The 16,404-nt window shown below is 49.9% G+C and overlaps 8 protein-coding genes across 8 annotated transcripts; 4 read left to right on the forward strand and 4 right to left on the reverse strand.

The window, feature by feature from the left end:
* Positions 1–280: 280 nt before the first annotated feature.
* On the reverse strand, positions 281–4,457 carry I303_107879 (uncharacterized protein; the record flags this gene model as incomplete). Its single annotated transcript, XM_018411143.1, has 17 exons — positions 281–353; positions 409–749; positions 798–993; positions 1,044–1,475; positions 1,536–1,605; positions 1,649–1,900; positions 1,948–2,011; positions 2,062–2,411; positions 2,473–2,587; positions 2,642–2,729; positions 2,776–2,819; positions 2,870–2,914; positions 2,968–3,332; positions 3,389–3,521; positions 3,587–3,725; positions 3,792–3,895; positions 3,951–4,457. The coding sequence occupies 17 exons, from the start codon at positions 4,455–4,457 to the stop codon at positions 281–283; spliced, it is 3,318 nt and encodes a 1,105-aa protein (XP_018259811.1).
* A 603-nt stretch (positions 4,458–5,060) lies between these two features.
* I303_107880 (mitochondrial 37S ribosomal protein mS35) lies at positions 5,061–6,130 on the reverse strand (the record flags this gene model as incomplete). Its single annotated transcript, XM_018411144.1, has 3 exons — positions 5,061–5,270; positions 5,373–5,725; positions 5,806–6,130. 3 exons carry the CDS (start codon positions 6,128–6,130, stop codon positions 5,061–5,063), a joined length of 888 nt encoding a protein of 295 aa, XP_018259812.1.
* A 492-nt stretch (positions 6,131–6,622) lies between these two features.
* On the forward strand, positions 6,623–7,141 carry I303_107881 (mitochondrial 54S ribosomal protein bL31m; the record flags this gene model as incomplete). The annotated part of the gene is made up of 1 exon (XM_018411145.1): positions 6,623–7,141. One exon carries the CDS (start codon positions 6,623–6,625, stop codon positions 7,139–7,141), a length of 519 nt encoding a protein of 172 aa, XP_018259813.1.
* Positions 7,142–8,131: 990 nt separating this feature from the next.
* On the forward strand, positions 8,132–9,872 carry I303_107882 (uncharacterized protein; the record flags this gene model as incomplete). The annotated part of the gene is made up of 7 exons (XM_065969688.1): positions 8,132–8,728; positions 8,776–8,879; positions 8,934–9,072; positions 9,119–9,257; positions 9,310–9,698; positions 9,755–9,798; positions 9,854–9,872. 7 exons carry the CDS (start codon positions 8,132–8,134, stop codon positions 9,870–9,872), a joined length of 1,431 nt encoding a protein of 476 aa, XP_065825760.1.
* Positions 9,873–9,899: 27 nt separating this feature from the next.
* Positions 9,900–12,230, forward strand: I303_107883 (uncharacterized protein; the record flags this gene model as incomplete). Its single annotated transcript, XM_065969689.1, has 11 exons — positions 9,900–9,915; positions 9,965–9,997; positions 10,045–10,052; positions 10,104–10,218; positions 10,278–10,691; positions 10,738–10,911; positions 10,962–11,028; positions 11,085–11,519; positions 11,572–11,764; positions 11,814–12,112; positions 12,164–12,230. 11 exons carry the CDS (start codon positions 9,900–9,902, stop codon positions 12,228–12,230), a joined length of 1,821 nt encoding a protein of 606 aa, XP_065825761.1.
* A 153-nt stretch (positions 12,231–12,383) lies between these two features.
* On the reverse strand, positions 12,384–14,042 carry I303_107884 (uncharacterized protein; the record flags this gene model as incomplete). The annotated part of the gene is made up of 10 exons (XM_065969690.1): positions 12,384–12,656; positions 12,713–12,765; positions 12,831–12,892; positions 12,953–13,016; positions 13,080–13,300; positions 13,357–13,421; positions 13,494–13,608; positions 13,664–13,730; positions 13,803–13,876; positions 13,936–14,042. 10 exons carry the CDS (start codon positions 14,040–14,042, stop codon positions 12,384–12,386), a joined length of 1,101 nt encoding a protein of 366 aa, XP_065825762.1.
* Positions 14,043–14,265: 223 nt separating this feature from the next.
* Positions 14,266–14,796, forward strand: I303_107885 (uncharacterized protein; the record flags this gene model as incomplete). Its single annotated transcript, XM_018411148.1, has 4 exons — positions 14,266–14,284; positions 14,347–14,531; positions 14,596–14,652; positions 14,728–14,796. The coding sequence occupies 4 exons, from the start codon at positions 14,266–14,268 to the stop codon at positions 14,794–14,796; spliced, it is 330 nt and encodes a 109-aa protein (XP_018259816.1).
* A 209-nt stretch (positions 14,797–15,005) lies between these two features.
* Positions 15,006–16,101, reverse strand: I303_107886 (uncharacterized protein; the record flags this gene model as incomplete). The annotated part of the gene is made up of 6 exons (XM_018411149.1): positions 15,006–15,213; positions 15,300–15,365; positions 15,419–15,557; positions 15,627–15,753; positions 15,816–15,908; positions 16,072–16,101. 6 exons carry the CDS (start codon positions 16,099–16,101, stop codon positions 15,006–15,008), a joined length of 663 nt encoding a protein of 220 aa, XP_018259817.1.
* Positions 16,102–16,404: the final 303 nt, after the last annotated feature.

Raw genomic sequence — 16,404 nt, forward strand, 5'->3', positions numbered from 1 at the left:
ACCGCCTCTCGTGTGGCTACCAACACACTCGTCACCGTCACGTGTAGAGATGTTGCTGCCTTTTTGCGCTCTGAGCGCGGACCATGGCGTTGAAAGTGCATCATTGAAATGATATTATGTGATGCATATATACATAAGTCTCAAAGATGTTGTGAGATGTTCAGGAAGTTCGAAAATACACGATGAAGCCGAGGTGCACCGTTTGATCCTTCTATCGCATCTAATTCACAATGCCGGTCATATTCTACTGATCAACGAGAAAAACCGGGTCATTCCCAGTTTATGATTGGTCCCGAAAGAAGGTCGGTTCCCCACCGGTAGGAGGGAATCTCAAGACGGAGAGGTGTACAGCACTACGATGTACCCGCATGTTCAGCCGTGGCGTCAGGAACCAAACTTCAAACTCACAGTGCTGGTCCATCAGGGCTGCTAGTCTTAGCCGAGTATCTAAGAGGTTGATCGTCCACACCAGGAAGTCTCTTCAGCATGACCGGTAAAGCAGGCGGGGATGGCGGTACTGTGCCACCAATAACGGAATCGCTGGGACTCGGTTTTAAGCCTAAATCGGTACTGGATTCAGGGATCATGGACGACTCGTCTGACCCTCGATCACGCGCAATCGTCCAGAACCCCCAGGGCTCGCTGGCTGATTTCACGGCGGGTGAGATGATGTTGAAAGTGATTGTGGTGTCTGGAGCGTAATCTGAAACTGCCATGGCATAGTTCTCCGCTGTCATCGTGCCGACGACCTAAGGCTGGGTTGAGCGACGCCCACGCTACTAACCAGTCCAACTCACCGCCACTAAATCCGTCTTCTGCAAACCTTCGTGACCTTCCTCAGCGGCCCGCGCGAGTATCGTGTCCGCTTGAGCAATGAAGTAGCCCCTGAATTCGTAATGCCTCATCATTTGGATCTTACCGTCGGCAACGATAAGCCGGACAGCTTTCTTTCCAGGACTCATCGGGACGATCACTTGACGTCTGACTGATTTGCTAATTCCGATGCGTCAGCACGACATTAGGACACCCATGAATCCACTCACGTCACACTCTTCTTCTTTGAACGGAATGCAGAGACAATCCTCACACCGTAATCTTTCGCTTTATCGGTGATGAGGGTTGGATACACGGTCGACTGTGTTATTGGGATTGTCCTGGGTTTGCTAAATACGCTTCCAATCATGCCAAAAGCAGTCAAGTTGTCAAAACCATGCTCGAGTAGCACGAACTGCCCTTCTTTCATATATCCGATGTCACCCAGCGACACGATCGAGGGGACCCATTGGGGCAAGTTGAGGCGATCGGGATAGTTGTGGTAATTGAAGTGTCGACGGTAAAGTCTTTCCAAATCGGCATCGGTCGGGCCCTCGTGCCCACTTTGGCTTGGGATGTAGACTGCAGTATCAATTTCATTGATAAGGGATATTTCCTCCGCTTCGTCGGAAAGAACCGGATCCGTTGGTGCGGTATCGCCCCTAGTGACACGACTCAGGCGCGTTACCATATGACCAAGCGTAAGCGGTCGCGACACTTACTCGTCATCGCTCTTCGCAGCCATCAAAGGGGGTGTGAACCAGACTTCCGGACCATTGTCATCGTCGAACGCTTCATTCGTCGTCAGCAATAATCTCAAAACCCGCAGACTCACCTAGTGTCTCAATAGGTAAAGCTAGTCTAGTCGGCGGTCGTGATCTGACAGACTCCACTTCCGCAAGATCAAGTAACGCCGGCACGGATCTTGTCGAGCGGGGCGGTGAGTAAGGTGGATCGTACATCGTCCCCAATTCCTCGCTTATTTCCTCGAAAGTTGGCCGAGCTTGAGGATCGGCAGCCCAGCATCGAGTCATGAGTTGATATAGTTGGTCGGGAATATCGGACAATTGAGGTGGACGGATGCCCTCTGCGGTGAATGCATTAAGTGGGTTTTCGGCGGGATAAACTACTCACCTAGAATGCTCATCTTCGCGTTATACGTGTCCAATGCCGCGAAGGGTATCTCGCCGGAATAGATCTGGATCCAGTGTCAGCTGTCGTCAATACAATTGCTTCTCGGACACTCACTTGATATATCGTCATGGCAAACGAATAGACATCACACTCTTTGGTCAACGGATTGAGCTGGAGTCGTTCTGGTGACTGGAATCGCAGAGTCCCCGCTGCACTGCCACCTTCTGCAGGCGGTATGACAGATTTATTGGTGATGTCAATTTTGATCTGTGACAGACCAAAATCGCATAACCTCGGACGACCTTCATCATCGATCAAAATGTTTTGTCCCTTGATATCGCCGTGGACTACATCTCGGGAATGGAGATACTCCATGCCTTGAGCTATCTGATGAAGAAGTGAGATCCGGTTGACATCTCGTCCGATCTCGGACCTGACGTAGTCGGTGATTCGGCCGTTTTTCACTGCAAGGGTATTTTGTCAGTTCGGAATCCTTCGCCTATAGACTGCTCAGCATATACCCACTCCATGGGCTGACCAGGAACCAAGGAGGTGGCCCCACTGCGCTCGAAGCTCCGTAAAAAGGCAAGACAAATTTGCTGTTGAGTCGGCACCAAATGTTTACCTCGGCCAGGAACAACTGCGAGATGCATGTCAGACGTGATCAGTCGCCGCATCACTCGGGTGGACTCACATATCTGTCGGTCAACGGATCGAGGTCCTTTATGGCGACTTCCTGATCATGCCATTTCCCTCTCCAGACTTTCGCAAAGTTGCTTGTGCTAGACTCGATGTGGTCAATACATTATCAGTCATCATGGTACCCACCATTCTCGCTGTTCCCGATAGATCTCGTATTCCGTGATTGTCCACTGATCGGCCAATCAGCCAGGTCCACAGGCCAATAGCGAAACTCACTTACCACTGGTAGATCTTCGACACCTTTTTGACTTTCGCTTCGGAGATACTATTCGATGATGCGTGAGCGCCTCAAATGTTTACGTTTCGTAAACAGCTCACCTTGAGGAAGCTGTGGCAGAATTCCCCCTTGGAAGTCTCGATATCTAGCTCATCGAGCGTTGTGTGCCATGCCCTTCTAGCGGGCGGAGGCGGGGTATGTGCTTCCCACGTAGGTTGCCTACTCAAGGCCAATTCTTCTTGATGATCTTCGTCGAAGAAGTCATATGTATCCGCGAGTTGGAGTGCATTCTTCTTAGCACCACCAACGCGAGTGTTCGTTCCCGTGGGAGGGTGGTAAGGGTGAGGCGTGGGGAATTGCACTTGAGCTGTCGATGGCTGAGTTGATACCGGCGAGAAGTATCTTGTATGATATTGTCTTTCTACCTCGCGCTGCAGGGTGACAAGAACCTCCGGAACCTCCTCGTCTAGACAGGAAGCAAGTGGTCAACGACATCCTCGAATGTTATTGAAACAAACGCACTCTCGATAAGATGACGCGCTGTCTCAGGGTTCCGGATAAATTGATTCAATCTCTTCGCAAACTCTTTTCGGTCGTGTCGTCTCTGAATTTCGGCTGCTTTTTGAAGTTGATCAAGGGACACGATCGATTCGAGCTATACACTCATTGGTTAGCTCCTTTTTCCCCGCACCCGAAGGTTGCATTCAGAGCGTGACTCACCGTGAACCGCGCGATATACATAAGGGTGTCATTCCTGGCATCGTCGATTTGCCTCTGCATTTTGCTGGCATAGAGGAATAACTTGAACTTCGACCGCCCAACGAATTTCTCGAGCAGATCCGTATTACTGGTGAGTTTTCTATGTCCTCATTGTCAGCCACAAATGATGTTCACAGCTGGACTGCCTTAGTCTCATGCTACTTACGCGAACAACGCCTGAATACCCGCTTGCACATCCTCTGAGGGAGGTGTTGCACTCGCCCTAATCCTTCCTTTTACCGCCTCAACGATGGTGATGGAATCGCTAACCTGTCACGACCGTATATAATGAGCCCTCAAGAATTCACAAAGTGACGCGACTCACCAGTCCCAAGGTATCCAGCTTATTTTCCATGACCTTCTGAGCTACTGCTAACATCTGACGCAAACACTGAATGATACCTCCGCCCATTTCCAGAAGGGGGACAACAGAAAGCACATTCCCAACCAGCTCTACCCCTTCTCCTATCATATCTAACCTGTCTATGGCTTTTTCTAATTTGGCGATCGAATGACCAAATGGGTCTTCTAAAGCATCGGAAACGGGTCGACTTCCGGAAAAGCTTCGGGTATGTTTCGCCAGAGTCTGATAGGGATCAGTCGGACTGGATGGACTGTTGGGAGAGCGATGGCTCTTATCGTCGGCATCGACTGGACTGGCGGCGAAGACATCCTGCGATACTTCACCATTGAGCAGAAGTCGAGGTCTGCTAGATCGTATTGGTGTCGGGCTTGAACTGATTCGAGGAACAGATGCAGGCTGAGTCGTCAAGGACGGTGAGCCTGATTCGTTTTGGGGAATGTCTGGGGAAGCAGGATGAGTCGAGCCCATCTTCAAATGGCTAAGGCTTGGGTCTCGGGTCGTGATGAGCGCATCTACGGGGGAGAGATCTGACAAGCAAAATCAGGTTCTACTGATGCGGGTAGAGAAAGACAGTCCAGCAAATCATTCGAATACCACGGTTGATCACAGGCAGAGACGGGTTCTGATCCAGAATTGACACTTGTATTTGAGCTGCTATGGGGTGCAAGAAATCCCTCCTATATTCGATTGGTCCAGCAGATGGGATGATGAAGAGACGAAGGATGACAAGCGAGGCGGTGTGTGCTTCTTTGAAGTTCAGGGAAAAGGCTAGAGAGGTAGGACGAACATCGTCTGGTCTAGCCCGTGGTTACCATCAAAAGAGGACATGTTTGAGAAATACAATCACGGCGGGGCAAAGGTATATTCGGACAAGCTAGAGATCCTTGATGATGGTGGAAAAGTTAGACTAGCCGAGGATCAAAGCACAGCATCAAAGGACGCACGGGCTTCCAGCGGCATCTGTTGTCTCCTTTCGTCACAAAAATTCGTTAGCTGAAACCCGCAATAGAGATGATCGTACAAGTCCAGATTGACGACCATCAATAGCAATATGCAATGCATCACGCTTATCTATTGCTTCTTCACAGCTTTCTCCCTCAATTCTATCGGTATCCATTCCAGAGGGAAACCCTTCACGCCGCCGACTACTTCGTGCTGCTTGAGGTATGTTTGGTCCGATGACCAGGTGAAAGGATTTTGCCTTGTGCGCTTCTTTCGATGGCGCGAGAGCAGGTGTCGAGTATCTATGGGAATGTCTGCGGGTAGTGGGGATTTGGGGTCCTACACAAAGCGAGCTCTCGGTTAGCCCGGCCTCAAGCTTAGAGGACACGATGGTTTATCCGATTCAAAGAGCTCAGAGGCGTGTCCCAGTAGTTGACTCACGCTGGCGGCTTCCACCAGTCTGTCCAGTATATTGGAGACCTCTATCCTGTTCTGTTGAGAATTACCGAATCTCTCTTCCGAGATCTTGATCCAGCCGTCTTTACCATCCTGCGATCCAGATTGAGCGCCGCCGTCAGGCAAGAATTCATCTTTGCCTGGTCTTCCTGGTGTCCACCTGGGCCCGGCAAGCAGTTTGATGCGCTGTATCGCATCTGGCGACGATAAGCCTAGGGACGAAACGGGAACCAGGAGGACAGCTTTGGTGTGGAACTTGGAAGACGGGGAGGATAAGTCGATGGTGCTTGTCAAACGAATGGAGGATTTTGGTGGAGTAAATGTGGTCTTGTTGGCGGCTAAGAGGTTATGTCACATTTATTGGTCGTCAGTGCAATGACTCCAGACTAGACTGAGCAAGGTGCGAAGCCTTACTCACCCCTCAAGGCATTCCTATCTTCCGCTATCTTCCTGACCAGTCCCTCTCCTTCCTGTATCCTGAACATCCTCATCCACCCAAGGGAAGTGGCATCGTCAAATTCGAACTTGGGCGTGTTCAGAACAGACCACGGACGATTCTTCTTGGCGAGAGCGCTTGATGGTGCGGCTGGCGTATCGGGGAAGAAAGCTTGCGGTGATGCATCGGGCACGGATGAATCTGGTTTTTCGTCGAACGAGGGAAGGGACGAGGAGAAGGACCGTATGATTGGGCGGAGTGATGATGAGGAGGGCAAGGGACGTAGGGACGTTCTGGAGACGGACATCTTGTATGCGTGTTAGGGCAACTTGAATGGGCCAATGATAGACACCGAGCAAGGTAGACGTTATTCGGACAATGGCTTGAGGACGTTGAGCAACATGTATCTTGATGCGTCGACTGAAATTTCAGCTGAAACGTATCGAGCTTTTCAAAAGGAACGGCGCGGCGTGCCTATGAATTGGACCAATTCTACTTGATAGCATGTCAACTAGGCGCGGCACCGAAAAGCTCAGTCTGAAATTTCGGAATCATCGCGAGACGTTCGTACTTTGCCTCGCAGCTTTGGAACAACTTCTTGACAGTACAAGTTGAATTGCCCTACCGCAACGATAATCTGCATCACATAGAGCATAAACAAGAGCACACGAAACTTCTCCAGCGTCTCCGATTTCGAAGGACACAGAAAGAGACTGTCAAGACCCTTTTATTTAGACTCTCGACGCATCTTACTTCACAAAGTTGCCAATCCCAAGATACTCGCTCAGACCCATTCAAGATGTCATTCTCGATGGTCCGACCTTCCTCATCCAAGCTCAACATAATACGCCCCATCATTCAATCTCGAGGCAAACATACACATTCCACTCCCGAGTCATTATGGCAATCTCGAACACACCTCAAACCCCCGCCGTCCGTTCCCCCACCTATGGTCCCAACCTACCCTATGCGAGTCATCCTGTCTGACGGATCGACATTCACAGCATACACAACAGCACCGACTCCCTCGACGAAGAAGCTTACCCGAGATGTGAACAATAACCCGCTGTGGTCACCAGCAAGCGAGAGGAAGGGATTAGGCGAGGGCGAGGAAGGCAGAGTCGGAAGGTTCAGGAGGAGGTTTGAAGGTATCGTCATGGAAGAACCGGAGGTCAGCCTTGAGAGCGTTAGTAAGAAAGAAGAAGCGTTTGGAGCAGGTGATCTGGATTGGATGTCAGAAGGGGGTGTAGAGGAGAAGATAAGTGAGAAGCAAAGGAATCCTGTTAAAGCTGGAAAGGGCAAGGGTAAGAAGAAGTAGAGGAATTGGTCACATAGGACGTATATGTATTGGTCCACCTCGTTGCATTCTCAGTGAGCACTATCAACGGTCAACATGTGACCGCGCAGTGAATGCTAGCAGACTATGGTGAAAGCACAAGCTATTTTGCAGCTTTGTTGGCCTATCCCGTTTGAATTGCATCACAGTGTGCCCGAGAGCCGGCTCATTGACACTAGCCTGGGACGAATCACAACTAGGGTTAGCCTGAACCTGTTGGCTGTCTCGTTCCGTGAGTCGTGTCAACAAGGATTGCTGGACGAAAAGACAGCCTGTTGCCACAAGATAGTAGCTATGCAGTAAAATGATCCCGGTTAATCCGGTGTGATTTCGGCAATGAGCAAAAGCGGCTTCGTCTCCTCCATCATCGTTGAATGTTTCTTGACCCATCTCAACGATCCACATGGAATGAAGACTGGGAGCTGTTCGAGTGGATGCAAAAGAAAACAATGGCTGTAACATGGTGAGCCCACTTGAGTGATGCTGTGTATGTGTCCCCGATCAAAGCTTTAGCGTTAGCGCACAAGCCTACGGCTATGCGCACTGACACTGATCCTGATGTCATGGCGTACTAATCAAAGGAAGGTCCATTAGCGGTTACCATCAAAACACAAGAGGCCAATCATGAGACGAATCAAGCATACATTCGTGCTCACTCTCGAGACATTCCATCCTTTTCTTCTTGCTCATGAGTCTCGTCCTATCGTGTACTCGGATCCTCGGTTGACTCAACTGATCCACAAGTCCAGTCAACCATTCCCTGGTTGACGTGTCAGTACGTAGTCGACTCAACTTTTCGATCAACTACGACAATTCTTAATCTTATCTACCCTGACTCATAGAAGATTTGCAAGTTTCCTCTCAGATCTCTGCATTTGCCACCCCTTGGACACCTGATGCACGCCTTGTCGACTCGACTTCCTCGTGTTCCCCTCCCTGACCTTTCTCTTTATTTCCTATCTTTCTTCCGAGATGTCTTCTCCACCTCCCGTACCCCCAAAGGACAAGTCTCCACCCCCGGTAAGCGACAAATCGAAGTCTAAAATCTCCCTCGACATGCTCAAGAGACCTAAATCACCTACTGCTTCCGAGAAAAGCAAAGATAGTAGCAAGATGAAGGAGTTTTTCTCGGGATTAGGCAACAAGATGAAGCCCTCCACTTCTGGTTCTTTATCTGACGACGAGACGAAGATTGATCCCTCTTCCAAGGTTGGTCCTCCCGTCCCGTTCATACCGCAGAAAGGTGCCATGATGTCTTCCGCCAAGCCTTCTGCCCCGCCATCGCACTCCGAAGAAGTGGCGACTATCCCTCAACCCCAAGGAATGCACATCCCCGTCAAATCAAGCTCTGCCGACTCGACTAATCTGTTCCACCAAGCTGTGACCAACGCGCAGAAAAGAGTCGATGCCTTAAATGCGACGACGTTTGCGCTCAAAGGAGTGGCGGCAGGTCTTACGGCGGGAACAGCAGCGTGGATGCCGGGAGTAGGAGAAGCAGTAGCCGTAGTCCTTGGAATGATCCTGTCCGCGGAAAACATATCAATAGGAAGGGTAGCAGCATTGCGTCTAGTGAGTCGAGTCCAGAGGTTTCGACCAAAACTCTGACAATTTTACAGGTGGAACGATCAGCTACCGTCTTAGAAGCAGTCGAACAGGCCATCATACAGCATAAAGGTCAGATCTCGTCAATTATGTTGAGCCACATCAATCAGCTTCTAGTGTGAGTAGCGCGAATTCTCACTCAGGCATCCGTTGAGCTAACACGTCCGCATAGTCATCTTCACACAGACGCCCGCTTTCTCGTAAAGCTGTCAGAAAGATCCTTCCTCAAGCTCTACCTGCACTCTGACGAAACATCGCGGCAGATAGCGGCTGCGACTGAGGATTTGGAGGACTTTGTCAAGATTTTCCAAGTAAGTGTTCACGGTAAGCTCGCGATGCTGACCGACTTCGCTCTAGCTTCAATCCCAAATCTCGATTGCGGCGTGGGAAGAGCAATCTAGATTGGATCACGACAATGATATGAGGGTTCTGCTCCAAAAACTTGAAGAGGCCAGGGAAAGCGACCAGAAGATGCTTGAGGCTCTGTCCCTGCAGAGTGAGTTGCGTTGCCATAGACCGCCTCGAGATCCGCTAATGCCGCTCTTCAGGCGAGATGCAGCAAGAAGCTATCAAGACATTGCAACGATCTCTCGACCAAATGCTCACAATACAACAAGCTGAATACAACAGCCACCATCCTACATCACCATTGGGGGGTCTGGAAGCAGCATCATATCTGGCAGTCGAAAGCCCAGTCGTGGCTCCGACTTCGTTCACATTCCCACAAGCATCGGGCACTGCCCGTTGGAGAGCTCTTGGCGGCCCTGAAGATTCGGCATCATCGGTATCGAGCGGAACGACTGATACTGGTCATCGAGCTGGAAGGTCTGGCCACTGGAGAGGGAACGGACCCGCACCCAGGTCGATCTGGGAATCTACGCCGCAAACTCCTGGCGAGCGGAGTCCACACAGGGAATTCTTTGAAAGAGCCTTGGATGTGAGTCACAGCTACAGTGATTCCGGAAAATGTATCGCGCTGATATAGAGGTTTAGGTTCTCCGGAGAACTAGCGATAGTGACCAGGCGAGGTTCCCGATGTAAGCGAAGATCAATGCTTCGCCCGGAACAATGCTGATCGCTCTTTCTCCACAGTGGACCATTACTAATCTAGAGATATCCCATGACGAAAAGATCACCCATGAGGAAAGGATCAAGTGAGCTTTTTGATGTTGGCTTTGACTGACAATGCTGACTTGCTCTCAGTTCGGGATATTTCTCGGTCATCTGGCGGGGAAGGTGGCAAGGCTTGGATGTAGCTATCAAGGAGCTGACTCCTATGGCAGATAGACAGGTGAGTCTATCCTCCCTCTGTCCGCTGCGCCCACAGCTGATTTACTGCTAGCTCTTCGTAAAAGAAGTAGAAGTCTGGAGAAGACTGAAGAGCGATCGAGTTCTACGTTTCTACGGCGCCTCCAGTACCACTGGACCGCCTCCTTGGTTCCTTGTCAGCCCGTTCAGTGAGTAAAGTGCTGCTGCAGATGACGTGATGATCTCAATTAGCTGATGGGATTTATAGTGCAAAACGGCAACGTGCTGAACTATCTATCATCCGCTCCAGGCAGAGAAGCCAACAAGCTCGCTCTTATCTGTGAGATGGCTCAAGGCATGGAATACCTTCACTCCAGAGACATCATTCACGGGGACTTCAAGGCTACGAACGTCCTCGTCAACGACGAAGGTCACGCGATCATCTGCGATTTCGGCCTCAGTCAGCTGAAAATGAATTATAGCACCAAGTCTCTCGAGATGGCGGACCAGCCAACTCCGCTCGTTGGAACATTGAGGTGGCAAAGTCCCGAAAGGCTGGCGGGAGGCGTCTTGACGAGGGAGAATGACGTGTATTCGTGGAGCATGGCGGTTTATGAGCTGCTGACCGGGTCAGTGCCATACGGGTACATCGATGATAGTGTCGTGAGAAGGAACATCAAAAGTAAGCAGTGCGACTTACAGGTATGAAGAAGCTAATTTTCCTCCAGACGGGATTCGGCCTAATCGACCAGCCGGCATTGAAGAGAGCCTATGGCTCTTGATGACCGAATGCTGGGCTCAGAACCCAAAGGATCGACCGACATTTGAGCAAGTGGTCGAACGCTTGTCTCTCGTCTACACACCGGCGAAAGAACCCGAGAGACAGCAGACCGTCTTGACCAGTGAGTGTGAAATGTATTCTACGGCTATGTGGGCTGACCCTTGGTGTCAGTGTCCTCCTCTGAAACCACTGAAGCATCTTACATCACTGCTAGTGATGGCATCCCCGAGGAGCAGCAGTGAGCAGGTCATTTTGTCCGGAGACGATACAATCTAAGCTCTCTGATCCGCACAGGGCCATCTCCCCGGCCAGTCTCTCACTGCCACTACTGGAAGACTTGGATGACGTATCCAGCTCGTCTGGATCCCTCGCCTCAATTCCCCCTCACCTGGAGACCCAACCTTCTTTCGAGTCGGACCGAGCTGAACGGCATTACAGACATTATCTGTCTCATGGCTTTGATGACCGATTATCGATAGCTTTATGGTTCCCTTCCGCCGTACCGCTTGGCAGCGTGGGCTATATCAGACATGGTCAATTCGTTCACCTTATGGACGCACATCTTCCCCCTATCGGTGTCAAAGAGCTTCCACCCATGCCATACCTTGATGAGTTCAGCTCTTTGCATACCACAAGTATACCAGTCAATACAAGAGGGACCGCTGAGAAAGGGCTGGACATGGTCGCTGCCCTGAGCAATTTCATCAAGCCATCTGGCGAGAGTTCTCAGTGAGTCGTCGGTTTCACTTGGCGGACTTGGATATGACTGACAGTATAACAGGAAAGCGGTCAGCCGGAGGATCCCATTTCCCCTCAAGCCTGGAATGAAGCAAGCAGCTTTGATAGTTGAAGATGGCACCTTTGAAATCTACAGATCTTTGGCGGAAGCTAGGGCTTATCTGACTGCTAACATTTACTGGATACTCCAACAATTCGGAGATCAACATCAGATCAACAAGGAAGACGTGATAATAGTGAGTCGCAAGATGGGTTGAACAACTGACAGCTGACCCCCAATCGAAGGTCGTTGGCACTTTGACCGCCCGTAATTACGCCATGATCATCTCAAGTTTCGCGCCTCGGACAACGTTATCCTTCAATGTGCATGCTTCTTCATATCGTGTGGAAGGGGAACCATGGGGAACGTGGACAGTCAATCGCGAACAGCCGGTCGACCATTCGAAAGCTTTCAAATCAGCCTTAGGACTACAAGGTGGAGATAGTGGTGTCAGTACTGGGGTCATGCCGGAAAGGAAGAACACGCGTGTTGACGAGCAGGAGCTGAAGTACTCGTGCAAGGTATCAAGAGTATCAATATCCATGTGAGTAACAAGGTTTCGCAAATGAGTCATGAGCTGATGTGCATCACATAGGGACGCGGTGCTTCTGGCGAAATTGAAGTTTCCGCCTGGTGGATCCGATCCGACTCTGTATCCCTAAGTTGGTGAGAGAAGTAAAGTAGTCCCGCGATGAAGAGCAACTGCATATAGTTAGTACCAATACCAGAATATGCTAGGAGCCGTGAGATGCTCAATCAGATCCCAATGCTCCAAGAAGAATGCATGATGAAAACCCACCAACTCGACTCTTGCACTAAAGCCGAGCGATCCGGGCAATGAGATCCGTCGTTCCTTCTGCCCATCCTAGATTATCGTGTCCTCCATACTGCCCTTCCCACCAGATGACCTCCCCTTTCTCAACCCTGCCGAATGTGCGCACGGTCCCCCAGCCAGGATATATCGTCTCTTCCACAGTCACCGAAGGATTTATTGTGGATCGAAGGGATGAAAATATCTTCGCTGAATGGGAAAAAGGTATGGTATTGTCGTTTACAGCGTGAAGGATCAACGTCGAGGAGGAAGTGTTCTGCATGGAGAGCGAGATGAGCAGGATATTGCGTAAATTGCGGTGTTCATACTCACCTCTAGCGCCTTGACCGAGTCGAAAGGGTGATGAAGATGGGTCTGGAAGTAGCCTAAACCGATCACAATCCTTAAGCTTCCGAGTCATTAACATGGTAGCCGACTTATTTAAACCCACGCTGTATTGAGGGGAAAACGGCAAGCGGACCTAGAATAGGGACAAATCGAAAGAGCCGATAGCTAATACCATTGGATTCAGTCAGGAACTGCCCGCGGTTGTCAAAGAAGATGATCATTCACCTGACCAAGAGATCGGTAATGGATGTGAAGGGTGCAATGAGAACCAGAGCTCTCGGAAAGATACCTAATTGACCGAGCGGCGTTGTGTTGGCGGCCTTTGGATCGGTCTGGAGGTAGAACCGCTCACCTTCCAACGCCAGTCGACCTGCCAAGCCGGACACTACCCCAGTCCCGAGACTTTGCCCAGCCAGGATGATCTGGTCCTGTATCTCATCTTTGCTTAGTCCCGCTTTGCCCAGAATGCCCGCAACGAAATCAAACGCGGTCCTTGCATCTTCGAGCAAGCCTTCTTCGGATGGTGTACCACTTGAGTCTCCAAAACCTCGATAATCGACAGCCAGGACGTTGCTGTTGGACCAAAATGAGCGAACATGCAGATCAGCAGCTAGGAGGACCACACTGACCAATCGAGAGTATTTGAAAAAGACGAATAACTCCGAACTCGATGCGATATCGCTCTTGTGCCTGCCTAGTAGGAGAGAACAGTCAGTCAAAGGAAGTGTAGCAGGGTGATATAATCCTGGGATCGGGAGGGACATACATTTCCGTGAAAGTACAGAATGTTCGGTCGTTCGCTCAGCGCTTTTTCGAAGATGCGATCATCGAGGGGAGATAAGGGAGGCAATGGATCGAGGGACTGATATGAGCTTCGAGATCTGCCGATTGACTGGTCAGCACAGTCTTGACTCGACAGCTGACGAACATCCTCACAGTATATGCCATGCACCGAGCTCGACCCCATCCGAGGTGTTCAGCCTAAGATTTCTCGTCTTGAAAGCTGTATCCTTACTCCGTGATCAGCCGAAGGTTCAGTCTGCACTCCCCCTGAGACCATAGAACAGTTACTGACGGGCTAGCCCATACTTCTCAGGATGATGGAAGTCTGCAAATAAGGGTATAGGCACATGATGTAAGAACAGTAATCTGTCTTCTTGATTAGCATGATACCCGAGGAGAACAGTCCAAAACAGCATTTCACTGACTCGCGTTGTATCGCTGGTATCGTCAACAGTCCAAGCACCAAAGCGTAAGCCAGTATGATAGCAGCGGGTATGTATTGCGCTCTCTCCAACAATCTTGTGCTAGACATTCTTGCACATGCTGCTGCCGTCATTCAAGTGGACGTGAGTACGAGTAGCACAAGAAATGGGAAGTGAACAAGAGAGTTAATGCACCTCCACTTGTCGGTCGGAGTCCGGTTCTCCGCTGGAACGGTGATCGGCACACATTGGCAGTGACGGGTTGCATCGATTCTACATGTCTTTCATGTATTCTATCTACATACTTGGTAATGAGAACCCAAGGACAGCAAGATGGTCGTATATCACATCGGTAAGCTGCATCAGATATGTTGTACTCTCGAAATGAAGCATGCTAATAGTTCCCCCGTTCAGTCGCTTTCAAAACCAAGTCGGCAGCAGGACTCGAACCGCTTCGACAAGGGTTCTTAGCTCTTCCTGAGAAATGCTTACACCCCAAGACGGGAAAGCCGTACATCACGATCGCGAGAGGCGGGAAGCAGATCAGCTCGGAAGGCAAAGATAGAGGGATGCAAGTTTGCTTTGTAATGGAATTTGAGGTAGGTAAATGCCCTCTTCTCGCTCACTCATGAAATATGAGACGCTGATAAATCCGATCTTTAGAATGAGGACGATCTCGCCTATTATATCGATGAAGACCCCGTACACGAGAAATTCAAAGTGAGTCCATCTAGCCAGCGGTCATGTATTCCCAGGCCATCCGTTAGGCTGATAATCATTGGAACAATTTCACAGAAGCAAGCTGGAGGAGAATGGGATGTACTGGACGTAGTGGCCATGGACTTCAACCAGGGCGTTTACTAAGTCAAGCCTCAGCGAACAAGCAGCGAAGAAGACATGCATAGATTAAGTATTCATGTATTACTTGAAGCCATTATGATAGATCCTGAGTCGTGTATCAAAATCGAATATGAAGGAACAGAAAACTATATACAACAAATATCAAAGCCCGATCCTGCAATACCAGATCAATGTCTTTCTCCACGTCGCGCAGACCTGCTTTATGCTGTCTTCTATGCTCTACCAGGTCTAGCAGATGCTGTCTTTGCAGGTCCAGCTTCTACATCCTCGCTACCCATTCCGGCTCCGGGACCGAAGAGTTTCCTCAGCACATCAGGCGGAACGCCTGCGGCTGCTGCTTCGTCAGGATGTATAGCACTCGGACCTTGTCCTTGAGCGGCGAGCAACTCTTGCCCTCGGATTCTCAGGAATTCCTCAAGGCTGAAGTTCGGGAAAAAAAGGGATCCAATCGCATATCATCAGCTTCTGCTGCCAACCAAGCGCAAGAGCTCATGTAGCTAGCTTACAGATGAGCGTTCCTCGAATTTGCCTTCCAAGCTGCAAGGAATATATCACCTGCGACAGGGATGAAACTGAATACTCATAAGTCAGCAGGCGTATACGAACTCAAGCCCACTATGCTCACCCTAAGCCAGCAGAAATAGCATTGTTGACTAGCATCTTGCTCAGCAAACTTTGAGGTATATCCAGCTTCTTCGACGGTCGGACGATGAGGAAGTAGTTCAAGCCCGCGTCCACAGCATCTCCAAGGCCGGGAATGATCCCTATTAGAGAGCAATCAGATTTTTGTCTTTGCTTGAACAAACAACGTTGGGCAGCAACGATAGACTCACCGATGAAGAATGTCCATCCTACTCTGAATCCGCACAGGTTCATACCCTTATCCAGATAGTGAGCTCTACGTCGAATCTTTTTCAATGCTTTTCTATCTCGCTTAGACAGGCCTTCCGGTAGTGGGCGCTGAGTGCATGGAGACATCAGTCAAGGGCAGTCGGGGTCATTAAATACGAAAGAGAACTCACCACGACTTTCTTCTTTTTCCCCTTCGCATCCACTATGATCTCGATGTGCGGATCAATAGGGGCTTGCTGAGATACCCTGTTCTTGAGGATTTTCTGCACAGGAGAATACAAATAAGCTACCAGCCAGAACAACATCCTTCAAGAGAGAGCTGGGGAGGAAATCACGTGGATGGGAAAGAAGAGCGATGAGTCTGAATTTTTCAAGCTGCAAGATAAGATGCAGCGTGAAGGATGAATAGGGTCATGGGGAACGCACAGTGACGGCTTTGGAAGCCAGAGCGGACATCTTGGCGATAGCTTTAACCTTCTTTCGGTGATTCGCACAGATTGGTCTGGAAGGAAATGTCGATGTCGATGTCGAACAGTGAGTAAGTCTTGAAGCGTTTTTGATTTAAATTTTCTTATGTATGATAAACGTTGATAGCGTATGCGCCTATCTGCTCGTCCTCGAGAACAAAAAGTTGAATGGACACCAAGTAAACAAAGCTGGTTGTTTGGTGGCAAACATGTGTTACTATGACGATCATGACGTATATGAAACACGTTCGACCACGTGGAGGATTTAACGGGATCTGACTATTTGATGTAT

The sequence above is a fragment of the Kwoniella dejecticola genome, chromosome 10 (assembly GCF_000512565.2).
Source record: "Kwoniella dejecticola CBS 10117 chromosome 10, complete sequence".
Lineage (NCBI taxonomy): Eukaryota > Fungi > Basidiomycota > Tremellomycetes > Tremellales > Cryptococcaceae > Kwoniella > Kwoniella dejecticola.